General features: G+C 35.3%; 1 protein-coding gene across 3 annotated transcripts in view; it reads left to right on the top strand.

Moving 5' to 3' along the window:
• The window catches only part of VPS13A (vacuolar protein sorting 13 homolog A), a 231700-nt gene that overhangs the window by 52139 nt on the left and 165252 nt on the right, over positions 1–14309 (top strand). For all 3 annotated transcript variants that reach the window (XM_024738949.1, XM_024738950.1, XM_024738951.1), the window contains exons 18-20: positions 8622–8811; positions 8898–9012; positions 13345–13481. In XM_024738949.1, coding sequence (XP_024594717.1) covers positions 8622–8811; positions 8898–9012; positions 13345–13481 — 442 coding nt within the window. The remainder of the gene's footprint in view (positions 1–8621; positions 8812–8897; positions 9013–13344; positions 13482–14309) is intronic.

Raw genomic sequence — 14309 nt, 5'->3', positions numbered from 1 at the left:
TTAATGGAATCATATAATATGTGGCCTTCTCTGTCTGGCTTCTTTTACTAATAGGCATGATATTTTCAAGGTTCATCCATGGTATAGCATGAATTAGTGCCTCATTCTTTTTTATTGCCAAATAATATTCCATTGTATGGATACACCACATTTTGTTTGCCCATTCATCAGATGATGGATATTTTTGGTTTGTTTCCACTTTTTTGCTACTATGAAAAATGCTGCTATGAAAATTAATGGACAGTATTTTGTATGGACAAGTTTCAAGTTTTCTTGGGTTTATATACCTAGGAGTGGAATTGTTGCCTCAAATGGTAACTCTATATTTAACTTTTTGAGGAATTGACAGACTGTTTTCCAAAGCAGCTGCATCATTTTACATTCCCACCAGCATTGTGTGAGTTTTCCATTTAGCTACACCCTTGCCAACACTTCCCTGTCCTTTTGATTACAGCCATCCTAAATGAGTGTAAAGTAGTATCTCACTGTGGTTTTGATTTGCACTTCCCTGATGGCTAATGATGTTGAGCATCTTTTCATGTATTTATTGGCTGTTTCTGTATAGTTTTTTTGAGGACTGTCTATTAAATTCCTTTGCCCATTTTTTTCTTTTATTTAATTTTAAAAACTTATATTGAAGTATAGTTGATTTACAGTGTTGTATTAATTTTTGCTGTACAGCAAAGTGACTCAGTTATACATACATGTATTCTTTTTCATATTCTTTTCCATTATGGTTTATCATAGGATACTGAATATAGTTCCCTGTGCCATACAGTAGGACCTTGTTGTTTATGCATTCTATATATAATAGTTTGCATCTACTAATCCTAAACTCCCCCCTACCCCTTGGCAACCACAGGTCTGTTCTCTATGTCTGTGAATCTGTTTCTGTTTCATAGGTAAGTTCATTGGTGTCATCTTTTAGATTCCACATATAAGTGATATTGTATGGGATTGTCTTTCTCTTTCTGACTTACCTCACTTAGTATGATAATCTTTAGGTCCATCCATGGTGCTGCAAATGGCATTATGTCATTCTTTTTTATGGCTGAGTAATATTCCATTGTATATACCTACCACATCTTCTTTATCCATTCCTCTGTTGATGGACGCTTAGGTTGTTTCCATGTCTTGGCTGTTGTAAACAGTGTTGCATTGAACATTGGGGTGCATGTATCTTTTCAAATTATAGTTTTCTCCAGATATATGCCCAGGAGTGGATTGTAGGATCATATAGAAACTCCAGTTTTAGTTTTTTGAGGAACCCCCATACTGTTTTCCCACCAACAGTATAGGAGGGTTCCCTTTTCTCCACACCCTTTCCAGAATTTGTTATTTGTAGACTTTCTACTGATAGCCATTCTGACTAGTGTGAGGTGCTACCTTGTTGTAGTTTTGACTTACATTTCTCTAATAATTAGTGATGTTGAGCATCTTTTCATCTGCCTGTTGCCCATCTGTATATCTTCTTTGGAGAAATGTCTACTTAGGTCTTCTGCCCATTTTTTGATTTACAGTGGTTTTGGTTTTTTTGTTGCTATTGTTACTGAGTTGTATGAGCTGTTTGTATATTTTGGAAATTAAGCCCTTGTCAGTCGCATCATTTGCAAATATTTTCTCCCAGTCCATAGGTTGTCTTTCCATATTGTTTATGGTTTCCTTTGCTGTACAAAAGGTTGTAAGTTTGATTAGGTCCCATTTGTTTATTTTTGCTTTTATTTCTATTGCCTTGGTAGACTGACCTAAGAAAACATTGGTATGATTTATGTCAGAGAATGTTTTCCTATATTCTCTTCTAGGAGTTTTATGGTGTCATGTCTTATATTTAAGTCTTTAAGCCATTCTGAGTTTATTTTTGTGTATGGTGTGAGAGTATGTTCCAAATTCATCGATTTACGTGCGGCTATCCAAATTTTCCCAACACTATTTGCTAAGGATACTGTCTTTTCTCCATTGTATATTCCCTCCTTTGTCGAAGATTAATTAACCATAGTTGTGTGAGTTTATTTCTGGGCTGTCTATTCTGTTCTGTTGATCCATATGTCCTTGTGTCAGTATCACACTGTTTTGTTTACTATAGCTTTGTAGTACTGTCTGAATTCTGGGAGGGTTATGCCTCCTGCTGTGTTCTTTTTCTTCAGGATTTCTTTGGCAATTCTGGGTCTTTTATGCTTCCATATAAAATTTAGGATTATTTGTTCTAGTTCTGTGAAAAATGTCATGGGTAATTTGATAAGGATCTCATTAAATCTGTAGATTGCTTTGGGTAGTATGGCCATTTTAACAATATTCTTCCAATCCAAAAGCATGGGATATCTTTCCATTTCTTTGAATCATCTTCAGTTTACTTTATTAATGTTTTGTACTTTTCAGCATATGAGTCATTAACCTCCTTTGTGAAGTTTATTCCTACGTATTTTATTTTTTGATGCTATTTTGTAAGGAATTGTTTGTTTACATTCCCCTTCTGATATTTCATTGTTAGTGTAAAGAAATGCAACCAATTTCTGTATGCTAATCTTGTATCCTACTACCTTGCTGAATTCGTTTATCAGTTCTAGTAGGTTTTTTTTGTGGAGTCTTTAGGGTTTTCTGTATATGGTATCATGTCACCTGCATATAATGACAACTTTACCTCTTCCCTACTAATTTGAATACCTTTTATTTCTTTTTCCTGTCTGATTGCTGTGGCTAGGACTTCCAGTACTATGTTGAAGAGAAGTGATAAGAGTGGGCATCCTTGTCTTGTTCTACATTTTAGCAGGAATTCTTCTGAGTATTATATTGGCTGTGGGTTTGTCATAAATAGCTCTTATTATGTTGAGATATGTTCTCTCTATACCCACTTTGGTAAGAGTTTTTATCATGAATGGATGTTGAATTTTATTGAATGCTTTGCTAAGGAATGGGGATGATAGGCAGATAAACAGAAATGCCAGAGTGCTATCTTTCTGAAATTCAGCTGTCTTTTCCTCTTTCATTTTTCCCTGGTTGCTGTAAGTTTTTTATTAAATTCCAGACTTGCAAGAAAGTTGATTCTGGGAGTTTTTGTTAGTTTAATCGTCATTTCAGTGGAGAAACTCGATTATTTGAGCACCTTTTTCTGTCACTTCCAAAGACAATACTTATCCATTAACTTTTTTTTTTAAGGCTTTATTATTTTAGAGCAGTTTGAGGTTTACAACAAAGTTTAGAGGGAGGTATAGACATTTCTCATATACCTTCTACCCCTACACATACAGAGCCCCCCTGCAATTATCAACACCACTCACCAGAATAGTACATTTTTACTAAAAATGAACCTACACTGGCATAATCACCCAAAGTCCATAGTTTACATCATGGTGCACTCTTGTTGTACATTCTGTGGTATGGACAACATAGAATGACGAGCGTCCATTGTTACAGTATCACACACAGTATTTTCACGGCTCTAAAAATCCTCCGTTCTGCTATTCATTCCTTACTCACTCCCCCAACCACTGATTGTTTTACTGTGTTCATAGTTTTGCCTTTTTTAGAATGCCCTGTAGTTGAAATCATACAGTGTGTAGCCTGGCTTCTTTCACTTAGTGATATGCATTTAAGCTTCCTATATGTCTTTTCATGAATTGATAACTCATGGTTTTTAGCACTTAATAACATTACATTGTCTGGATGTACCACCGTTTGTTTATCCATTCACCTACTGAAGGGCATCTTGGTTGCCTCTACGTTTTGGCAGTTATGAATATAGCTGCTGTAAACAGCTGTGTAGGTTTTATACGGACATAAGTTTTCAGCTCCTTTGGGTAAATATCAAGGAGCCGATTGTTGGATCACATGGTAAAAATACGCTTAATTTTGTAAGAAACCACCAAACTTTCTTCTAAAGTGACTGTACCATTTTGAATTCCCACCAGCAATGTATGAGAGTTCCTATTGCTCCATCTACATCCTTGTCATTACTTGGTGTTGTCATTATTCCAGATTTTGGCCATTCTAATATGTATGTAGTTGTATGTCACTGTTGTTTTAATTTTCATTTCCATGATGACATATGACATAGAGCATCTTTTCATATGCTTATTTGTCAGTCTTACTTGGTGAGGTGTCTGTTAAAATCTTTAGCCCATTTTTTAATTGTGTTGTCTGTTTTCTTCTTGTTGAGTTTAAAGTGTTCTTTATATATTTTAGATAACAGGTCCTTATCAGATGTGTTGTTTGCAAATATTTTCTCCTATTCTGTGGCTTATTTTCTTATTCTCTTAAAAGTAATATCTACTATAATTGTTACTGTTTTCTATTTATTGCCCTTGTTCTTTGTTCCTGTTTTTGTCTACCATGTCTTTTCTTCATTTTGCAGTTTAATTGAACATTTTGTATGATTCCATTTTCTCTCTTTTCTTGGCACATCAGTTAAAATTTTTAAAACTTTTTTTAGTGGTTGCCCTAGAGCATTTAATATACTTTTTTGTTTGTTTTATTTTAATTTTTAAAAAAATGTTTAATTTTTATTGGAGTATAGTTGATTTAAAATGTGTTAGTTTCTGCTGTGCAGCAAAGTGAAAAACTTATACATATACACTCTTTTCTAGATTCTTTTCCCATATAGGTCATTAAAGAGTATTGAGTAGAGTTCCCTGTGTTATTCAGTAGGTCTTCATTAGATATCTATTTTATATATAGTAGTGTGTATAGCTTTTTTTTTTTGCCTTTTTATTTATTTAATTTTTTTTTAACATCTTTATTGTGGAATACCTGTTTTCTTTTTTTTTTGCGGTACACGGGCCTCTCACTGCTGTGGCCTCTCCTGTTGTGGAGTACAGGCTCCAGATGTGCAGGCTCAGTGGCCATGGCTCACAGGCCCAGCTGCTCCGTGGCACGTGGGATCTTTCCCTCCCACCCTCCCTATCCCACACCTCTAGGTGGTCACAAAGCACCAAGCTGATCTCCCTGTGCTGTGTGGCTGCTTCCCACTAGCTATCTATTTTATGTTTGGTAGTGTATGTATGTCCATGCCACTCTCTCATTTTATCCCAGCTTACCCTTACCCCTCCCGTATCCTCAAGTCCATTCTCTAGTAGGTCTGTGTCTTTATTCCTGTCTTGTCCCTAGGTTCTTCATGACCTGTCTTTTTTTTGTTGTTTTTTAGACTCCGTATATATGTGTTAACATACGGTATTTGTTTTTCTCTTTCTGACTTACTTCACTCTGTATGACAGACGCTAGGTCCATCCATCTCACTACAAATAACTCAATTTCGTTTCTTTTTTTTTTTTAAACAACTGATCTAAATCGGCTTTGAAATAATACTATACTATTTCACAGGTAATGTGAGTACCCAGTAATAACAAAATATCTTAATTCCTTCCTCTGATCCCTTGTGTCATTCCTGTTATTCAATACACTGTTAGATTATTAACAATGAACATACTAATAATCTGTTAGGACAATTAATTAAATGTTTGTATTTTACCCTCACTTTCCTACTTCAGTGCTCTTTCTTTATGTAATCTGAGTTTCCAACTTACATTTATTTTCTTCTCTCTATATAACTACTTTTAATATTTCTGGAAAGGCAGGTCTAATGACAACAATTTTCCTCCATTTTTGTTTGAGGAAGTCTTTATTTCTTCCTTACTTTTGGAGGGAAAGTTCACAGGGTACAGAATTCTAGTTTAGAGTTTTTTGCTCTTACACTTTAAAATACTTATTATACCCTGTTCTTGCTAGTATGGTTTCTGAGAATGTGGAAGTAATTCTTACCTTTGCTTCTCTATAAGTAAGGATTTTTTTCCCCTCTAGCTCTTTTTAGGATTTTTTTTCTTTATATTTGATTCTTTGTAGTTTGAAAATATGCCTAGGTGCAGTGGGTTTTTTTTGCTTTTTGTTTTGTGGGTTTTTTTTTTTAGCATTTATTCTGCTTGATGTTCTCTGAGCTTCCTAAATCTGCTATTTGGTATCTGATATTAATTTGGAGAAATTCTCAATCATTATTGATTGAAATATTTCTTCTGTTCCTTTCTCTCTTCTCCTTCTGGTATTCCCATTACTTGTACAGTACAACTTTTGTAGTTGTGCATGGATATTCTATTCTGATTTTTTAGAAATGCTTTCTGTGTTTTTCTGATCTGTTCTCCAGCTCAGGGATTTCCTTAGCTGTGTAACTGTTCAGTCTCCTAATAAACCCATCAAAGTCACTCTTGTTACAGTGATTTTTATCTTTAGCATTCATTTTTGGTTTTCTTAGGATTTCCATCCTTCTGTTTGCATTGTTCATCTGCTCTTGCAGATTGTCTACTTTATCTGTTAGACATATTAACCGTTGGACATATTAATTGTAGTTGCTTTAAATTTCTAGTCATGTAATTCCAGCATCCCTGCCATGTTTGGTTCTGATGCTTGCTCTGTCACTTCAAATTGTGTTTTTTGCCTTTTTGTATGCCTTGTTATTTTTTCCTGATAGCCAGACATTATATACTGGGTAAAAGGAATTGCTGTAAATAGGTCCTTAATAATTTGGTTATAAGATGTGGGAGAAAGGGAAGAGTTTTGTAGTTCTGTGATGAGCTCTCAGTCTTTGAATGAGCCTGTGCTTCTGTACTGTGAACTTAACAGGAGTGTCTCAGATTTTTCCCCTACCCACTTAGCGGGGATAGAATGGGCAGTATGGGCTGGAGTTGGGTATTTCCCTCCCCCCATATGGAGTGGTAGACTTGACTGGAGTTGGATATTTCCCTTCCTTTGGTCATTTTGGCTCTGATAATACCCCATTAGGTAAGGCTCTAGTTAACTCGTGTCTCCAGAGGGCAGCCCTTGCTAAGAACAGCAGAGTGCTCTGGCATATTTTTGAATGGTTCATCGTCCTCTCCACTTAACTGAGGAGGGGATATTTTTCCAATATTTACTGTGGGAACCTGGTCGAATTCTTGGAGGTGTATCTCATATTATTTGGGGGACTCCCCTGTGGCTGGGTCCCCTTAGAGTTTTTTATTTTAATTAATTTTCATTGGAGTATAGTTGCTTTACAATATTGTGTTAGTTTCTGACTCTTTTTAAAATTTCCTTCACATTTAGGTCACCACAGATCATTGAGTAGGGTTCCCTGTGCTAAACAGTAGGTTCTCATTAGTTATCTATTTTACACATAGTAGTGTATATATGTCAATCTCAATCTCCCAATTCGTCCCCCTTCTCCCCCCCGCTTGGTAACCATAAGGTCTCTACATCTGTGACTCTTATTTCTACTTAGCCAATAAGTTCACCTGTACCATTTTTCTAGATTCCACGTATAAGTGATATTATACAGTATTTGTTTTTCTCTTTCTGACTTACTTCACTCTGTATGACAATCTCTAGGTCCATTCATGTCTCCACAAATGGCACTGTTTCATTCCTTTTTATGGCTGAGTAATATTCCATTGTATATATGTATCATGTCTTCTTTATCCATTCCTCTGTCAGTGGACATTTAGGTTGCTTCTGTGTCCTGGCTATTGTAACTAGTGCTGCAGTGAACATCAGGGTGCATTCATCCTTTCCAATTGTGGTTTTCTCTGGTTATATGCCTAGGAGTGGGATTGCTGGGTCATCTGGTAGCTCTATTTTTAGTTTTTTAAGGAACCTGCATACAGTTCTCCATAGTGGCTGTACCATTTTACATTCCCACCAGCAGTGTAGGAAGGTTCCCTTTCCTCCACACCCTCTCCAGCATTTATTGTTTGTCGATTTTTTGATGATGGCCATTCTGCCCGGTGTCAGGTAATAGTTCCCTCTGGAGTTTTTAACTCTCAGAGTTGTCCACACTAAGTCTCCAGCAATTCAGTTACAGTTTAGGTTTTTCAACCTTGGCTCTAGTGTCCGTGGTGGTTTCCTTTTTGCAGATCTCTGCTCTGGTAAGCCATGACTCCACTCCCTGTCTGTGTCTTCCGTCTTAGGGGCAGCAGTTTGCCCTGTGTACTCCCCTCTCTTACATATCGAAGAAGAGTTGTTGATTTTTTGGTTTGTTCAGCCTTTTACTTGTTGTTAATATGGAGTGGTGACTTCAGACTCCTTTCATAGGGAACCAGAAACCCCTGACCCTTCAAAAGCTTCTTAATCTGGAAATCAACATGTGAATAGAGTTCTTTGTGAATTAATCTATGTCAGTTTAGATCTAATAGTTGTGTATTTTCTTCAGTGTGCATGGAATGGAGTAGCAAGAAATGCAAAGTGAAAATTTTTTTTAAAATAAATTTATTTTAATTTTTGGCTATGTTGGGTCTTTGTTGCTATGTGCGGGCTTCCTTTAGTTGCAGGAAGTGGGGGCTGCTCTTCGTTGCAGTGTGCGGGCCTCTCGTTGGCAGTGGCTTCTTGTGTTGCGGAGCAGGGGCTCTAGGCGCACGGGCTTCAGTAGTTGTGGCTCGCAGGCTCAGTAGTTGTGGCTTGTGGGCTCAGTAGGTCTGTGGCATGTGGGATCTTCCTGGGTCAGGGCTCAAACCTGTGTCCACTGCATTGGCAGGTGGATTCTTAACCACTGCGCCACCAGGGAAGCCCTAAAGTGCAATTGTTTTTATTTTTATTTTATTATTTTTAATTTGAAAAATACCTTAAAATTGTACTGATTGCTAATTTCTGTCCTATCTTTTTTCATGCAGATTCGAAACCAAAATAGGTTCATTTCATATTACTGGCTTACCAGATAATTCAACAAAACCCCGCCTCCTGTCTTCATTGGATGATGCTGCATCACTCTTGCGAATTATATTTGAGATAAATCCATTAGATGAAACTGTTGCTCAAAGGTGTATCATAGAAGCTGAACCTTTAGAAATGCTATATGATGCAGTAAGCATTTTTGTAATTCCTAAGTTTTAATATATTTCAATTTGCCTTGCGTTTGTGCCTCATGTTAATGATGCTTATTTTAACAGAGAACAGTAAATAGTATAGTGGAATTCTTCAGACCTCCAAAAGAGGTAAATCTAGCACAGCTGACTTCAGTGACTTTGACAAAACTTGAAGAATTTCGTGATAAGACAGCAGCAGGTAAATGCCAGTATTAATGTTGGTGAATTAAGTACTTATCCTATACTAAACTTTCAGTCATGTTATGCTGATTTTGGTAAAGTATTTTTTGAGTTTATATTTCTAGACTAGATACAGTTTTAGTTGAAGCTAATTTGGTACCTTTATATTTAAATTTAGATATAATGATAATCATTTCTTACACTTAGAAAGGTCTAACCTATGTACCACATTCAAGTTAATTGCAAAAAATTTTTTTAGGATTTTTGAAATTCTGTTTATGACAGAAACTGGCCTGTCATTTTCCTTTCTTGTAATGACTTCCAGATTTTAGTATATTGGCCTCAGAAAATAAAAGTTGCATCTTTTATTCTTTGGAGAATTTGTGTAAGATTGGTTTGTTCAGCCAATTGGTTTGTTGGGTCTCATTTCTTCTTTCAGTGTTTGGCATAATTTGGGTTTGGAGATTTCTTTGGGGAAGATTTTAAATTAGAGATTCCATTTTCAAAATATAGTGGACTATAGAGATGATCTCTGGTTTTTGATGCTTTGTAGTTTGTTGAGACTTGCTTTCTGGCTCAATATATGGTAATTTAAAAAATATTCCATATATGTTTGAAAAGCATATCTTTTTAATATCTATACATATCCTTTAAGTCACATTTGTTTATCATGTACTTCAAATCTTTTGTATCCTTACTGGAATTTTTTCCTTCTTGTTTCACCATATTCTAACAGTTATTTAGAGAAATATATGAAGAACACCAAACTTTCCATTTGGATTTGTCTATTTCATGTAGATCTTTAATTTTCTTCCTTAGAGAGTTTGGTGCTATATTACTTACATGCAGAGATATTTTTTTCCCAATGAACCAAATTTTTTATCTGTATGAAGTTGTCAATATTTTTAGTAATGCTTTAATTTTTTAATATTTTTTCTTTTTTTGTTCTGATATTAGTATGGATATTCTAGGGTTTTTTTTGGTTATAATTTGCCTGCTATAAGTTTTTTTATTCTTTTACTTACTTTTTCCCTCTATCTTTATTTTTAGATGTGTCATGTCAACAACATATTTTGGGATGTTTTTCAAGCTGTGATACTGACAGTCATATTTCTTGACTTTTCTTTCCTGCCTTTGGATAAATTTTAGCATTACTTCCTCCACTCCCACCCTTGTACCATTTGAAACTTAAATATTCTCTTTCTCTTTTTACTGTAGTAATTAAAACACAAATTTTTGTTGAGATAAAATGTAATAAAACATTTTACCTTCTCCCAATCATTGCAAGGAACACTTTAGAACACTTTAACTCCTTTCACCATCCTCGTTACTTACATGCTATTGTTATTTTTTTCTTGTTTTAACTTCATAGAAAAATTTTTGTTTGTAGAGTCAATGCATTGGTTTATAATTACCTATATATCAACTACTTTCTTTGCTCTTCATTCCTATTTGAACTTAACACCCTTTATCTGGGATTATTTCCTTTCTTTCGGTAGTTCATTTATACATTGTTTTCTTTATTGAGAGTCTGCTGATGGCAAACTTTTTTGTTTGTTGTATCGTTTGGTTTTGGTCTGAAAGTAATTGTTCTCAGTTTTGAAGGATATTTTTTTTACTGGATATGTAATTCAGAGTTGATGATTATATTGTTCTTAGCACACTGAAGTGACCATTCTACTGTCTTTTGGCTCCTGTTACTGATGTTGAAAATTCAGGTGTTAGTGTGTTTGCTGCTTCTTTGTAGATTATCCTTTTTCTTTTACATTTAAGGTGTTTTTATCTTTTATATTCTATAGGTTCAGTATGATGTATCCAACTGTGGACCAATCTGAGGATTGGTAGATTTCATTATTTCTAGAAAATCTATCTGGAAAATTTCTAGCCATTAACTCTTCAGATTTTTTTCTCTTGATTCTCTTCTTCTGGAACTCTGGCTAAATATATTTTAGCTTATTTTACTCTGTCATTCTTAACTTATATATTTTGTTTTCTTTCCATCTGTTTTTCCTCTGTTGCATGCTGGGTAATTTCCTTTAATTTATCTTCTGATTTTTACTGAATCCCTCTTCAGCTGTCTAATGTGCTTAATAATCTTCCCATTGTGTTTACTTTCTTTTTTTTTTTCATTGTGTTTACTTTCAATGATTATATTTTCATTTTAGGAATTCTGCTTTGTTATATTTAAAATCTGATTTTTTGTTCTTTATAGTTCTCTTTCCCATGGATATATTCAAACTTGTCTTTTATTTCTTCAAACATTGTAAGCACAGTTGACCCTTGAATAATGCGAGAGTTAATCTGTGTATAATCTGCAGTGGGCCGTCTGTATCTGTAGTTCTTCCAGATCCCCAGATTCAGCCAACCAGACACCATGTAGTAATGTAAATATTTACTTTTGAAAAATATTCTTGTGTAAGTGGACTCACCTGTGTTGTTCAAGGGTCAACTGTATAGTTATTTTATATTGTCTCACCAGATAATTATCTCTTCAGTTCCATTATGTTAAGACTTTTGTGTTTTTATTTCTCCTCTCTTTTATTTCTGCTGTTTCTTATATTCATGTTAACCTTTGTCTTTTTGTTGAGTTTTGATTGTGAGCTGCTCATTTTTATTGGAAAATTATTTGGGAGAATTCCCTGAAGTCTAGGATAAATGGACTTTCATTCAGGGAAGAATTTCATTGTTTCCTGCCAGGTATCTCGAGCATGTTGGTGGGACCACTATCTAAAGTCATTACTTGAGATATTTTGGAATGACAAAAGTTGTGCTACATATCCCCTCGAGGACTGTATTGTGATTATGATTCACAGGAAGACTACCCCTTTTTCCCAGTTTTTCTCAGAGACATTCTTTGCATTCTATGGGTAGGTTTTAGGGACAGGGAGGTTTAACTTATGGATTACTCTTACTTTGAGTATGTACCTTTTAGATCCCAGATTTATGAAAAGAACTCCTGCTAGACTCATTTTTTTTTTTTTTTTTTTTTTTTGCGGTACGCGGGCCTCTCACTGTGTGGCCTCTCCCGTTGCGGAGCACAGGCTCCGGACGCGCAGGCTCAGCGGCCATGGCTCATGGGCCCAGCCGCTCCGCGGCATGTGGGATCTTCCCGGACCGGGGCACGAACCCATGTCCCCTGCATCGGCAGGCGGACTCTCAACCACTGCGCCACCAGGGAAGCCGTAGACTCCTCATTTTTGTCATCTGTTCTTTTTCTTTTTTATTTATTTATTTATTTTTATTTTTGGCTGTGTTGGGTCTTCGTTTCTGTGTGTGGGCTTTCTCTAGTTGCGGCGAGCAGGGGCCACTCTTCATCGCGGTGCACAGGCCTCTCACTGTCGCGGCCTCTCGTTGCAGAGCACAAGCTCCAGGCACACAGGCTCAGTAGTTGTGGCTCACAGGCCTAATTGCTCCACGGCATGTGGGATCTTCCCAGACCAGGGCTCAAACCTATGTCCCCTGCATTGGCAGGCAGATTCTCAACCACTGCACCACCAGGGAAGCCCTGTCATCTGTTCTTTATACTCTGTGAGGCTATGGAAAGGAGTTCCAGAGTTTACCAAGTGCAGAAAATGGTCTCAGGATAAAATTTTTATGGCTCCCATTTAAATCTGTTAGGTTTTCTCTTTCAATCTGATTTTTGGCTTCATAGATCCTTACTTTCTTGCCTCCTCTTAGTGTTTTTAGTAGGTTTCGTTGTTGCTGTTTGTTTGTTTTGCTTTATATCCAACCATTTTTGTTGCTTTCAGTGGAAGAGTAGGTTTGCCTACCTATTTATTCATGTTACCAAGATTTAGAAATCTAGTTAAATGTTTTAGTATAAGTTCAAGACTTTATCTTAGTTAAAATTCACTTTGGTAGATTCATCCATTTTCATAGAAAGTTCTGATTGCTTTTTCTGGTTTACATACAGTTTTATTGAAGATGATTTAATAATCCAGGATTTTCGTTGTCTCAGAGTAATATAAAGATCAAGTATCATTGTTCAGTATGGTAGAAGTAGCTGTATTAAGTTCACGAATTGGGAAGAATTATATAGATTCTAATATTTCATGTAACTTAATTTTTTTAGATGTGTATCTCCCCAGTTTTCCCAAATTGGGTTTATGAGTCAAAAACTTCTTTTTGAAGAAGTATTCCAGTTTTGTACTCAGTTATATTTAATGAGTATACACATTGACTAACAAATATCTTACTTTATATTGAAAATATTTTGCTCAAGTTTATTTTAAAATTAATACTAATTTCACATTATTTTAAGGTTGTGCTACCAATTCATGTGTTTAATGATTCTCTATTTCTTGAGTAATTTGTGAAAACAATTCATTTTAAAGATTTAACTTTTATGCAGGTCTGCTGTATATTATTGAGACACAGAAAGTTCTTGATCTCAAAATTAATTTGAAGGCTTCATATATTATTATCCCACAAGATGGAATTTTTAACCCTACATCAAATCTGCTTCTTTTGGATCTTGGTCATCTAAAGGTATATACTACTAATAATTATTTTATAATATGCCACTTATGGTGTTTCTTTGTTTAAGATGTATTTTGGTTTTTAGAGGTTTGATTTGGTATATTTTTAGCTTAATAGCAGAAACTAGGATTTGAGGAATCTTCCCTTCTGGCAAGTAAAGTGAAGTTTCATTTAATTAGATAGTTTCCCTACATTTCTAATAGGAAAATGGCCAACTGAATGCTGAAGGTCAGAGGTGAACCTAAGAATTATATTTATAAAATTTGAGAGTAATGCTTGAGGAGTTTATTTCCTTTTCAATTTAAATTTATTACTTGGTCAATTAAAGTGTGTAGAATGAAGGGGAGTTCTGGAAGTAATCAAATATATATTCATCCTTCTGAAATTTTTTGTGTATATACTTTAGATATTGGCATTTTAATATTTCTATTAAATAATCCTAAAATTGAGAGATGGTCTTCTTGCATTTTGCTTCTTATTCAATTATGTATGATTTTTCCCCTCAGTATTGAGTAGAGAATACGTTTCTTTCGGTGTTTCTAGATCTATGCTGTTCGGTATGGTACCCACTGGCCACGTGTATTTGTTTAAGTTGATTAAAATTTTAAAAAATTCAGTTCCTTAGTTACATTAGCCACATTCAAGTGTTTAATAGTCACAGATGGCTAGTGGCTACTGTATTAGAACAGATGGAGAACAATTCCATCATCATAGAAAGTTCTGTTGGACAGCAGTACTCCAGATCATGAAATGTAGAGGAATAACTTTAACAATTTAACGACCCAGAAGGGATGGATAATATTGGAATGCTCTTTCTGGCTACCTAACAAATACGTG

Source organism: Neophocaena asiaeorientalis, unplaced genomic scaffold, assembly GCF_003031525.2.
Source record: "Neophocaena asiaeorientalis asiaeorientalis breed wild unplaced genomic scaffold, Neophocaena_asiaeorientalis_V1.1 scaffold249, whole genome shotgun sequence".
Classification (NCBI taxonomy): domain Eukaryota; kingdom Metazoa; phylum Chordata; class Mammalia; order Artiodactyla; family Phocoenidae; genus Neophocaena; species Neophocaena asiaeorientalis.
The sequence above is the reverse complement of the archived record's forward strand: the minus strand, read 5'-3'. Positions and strand labels throughout refer to the sequence as shown.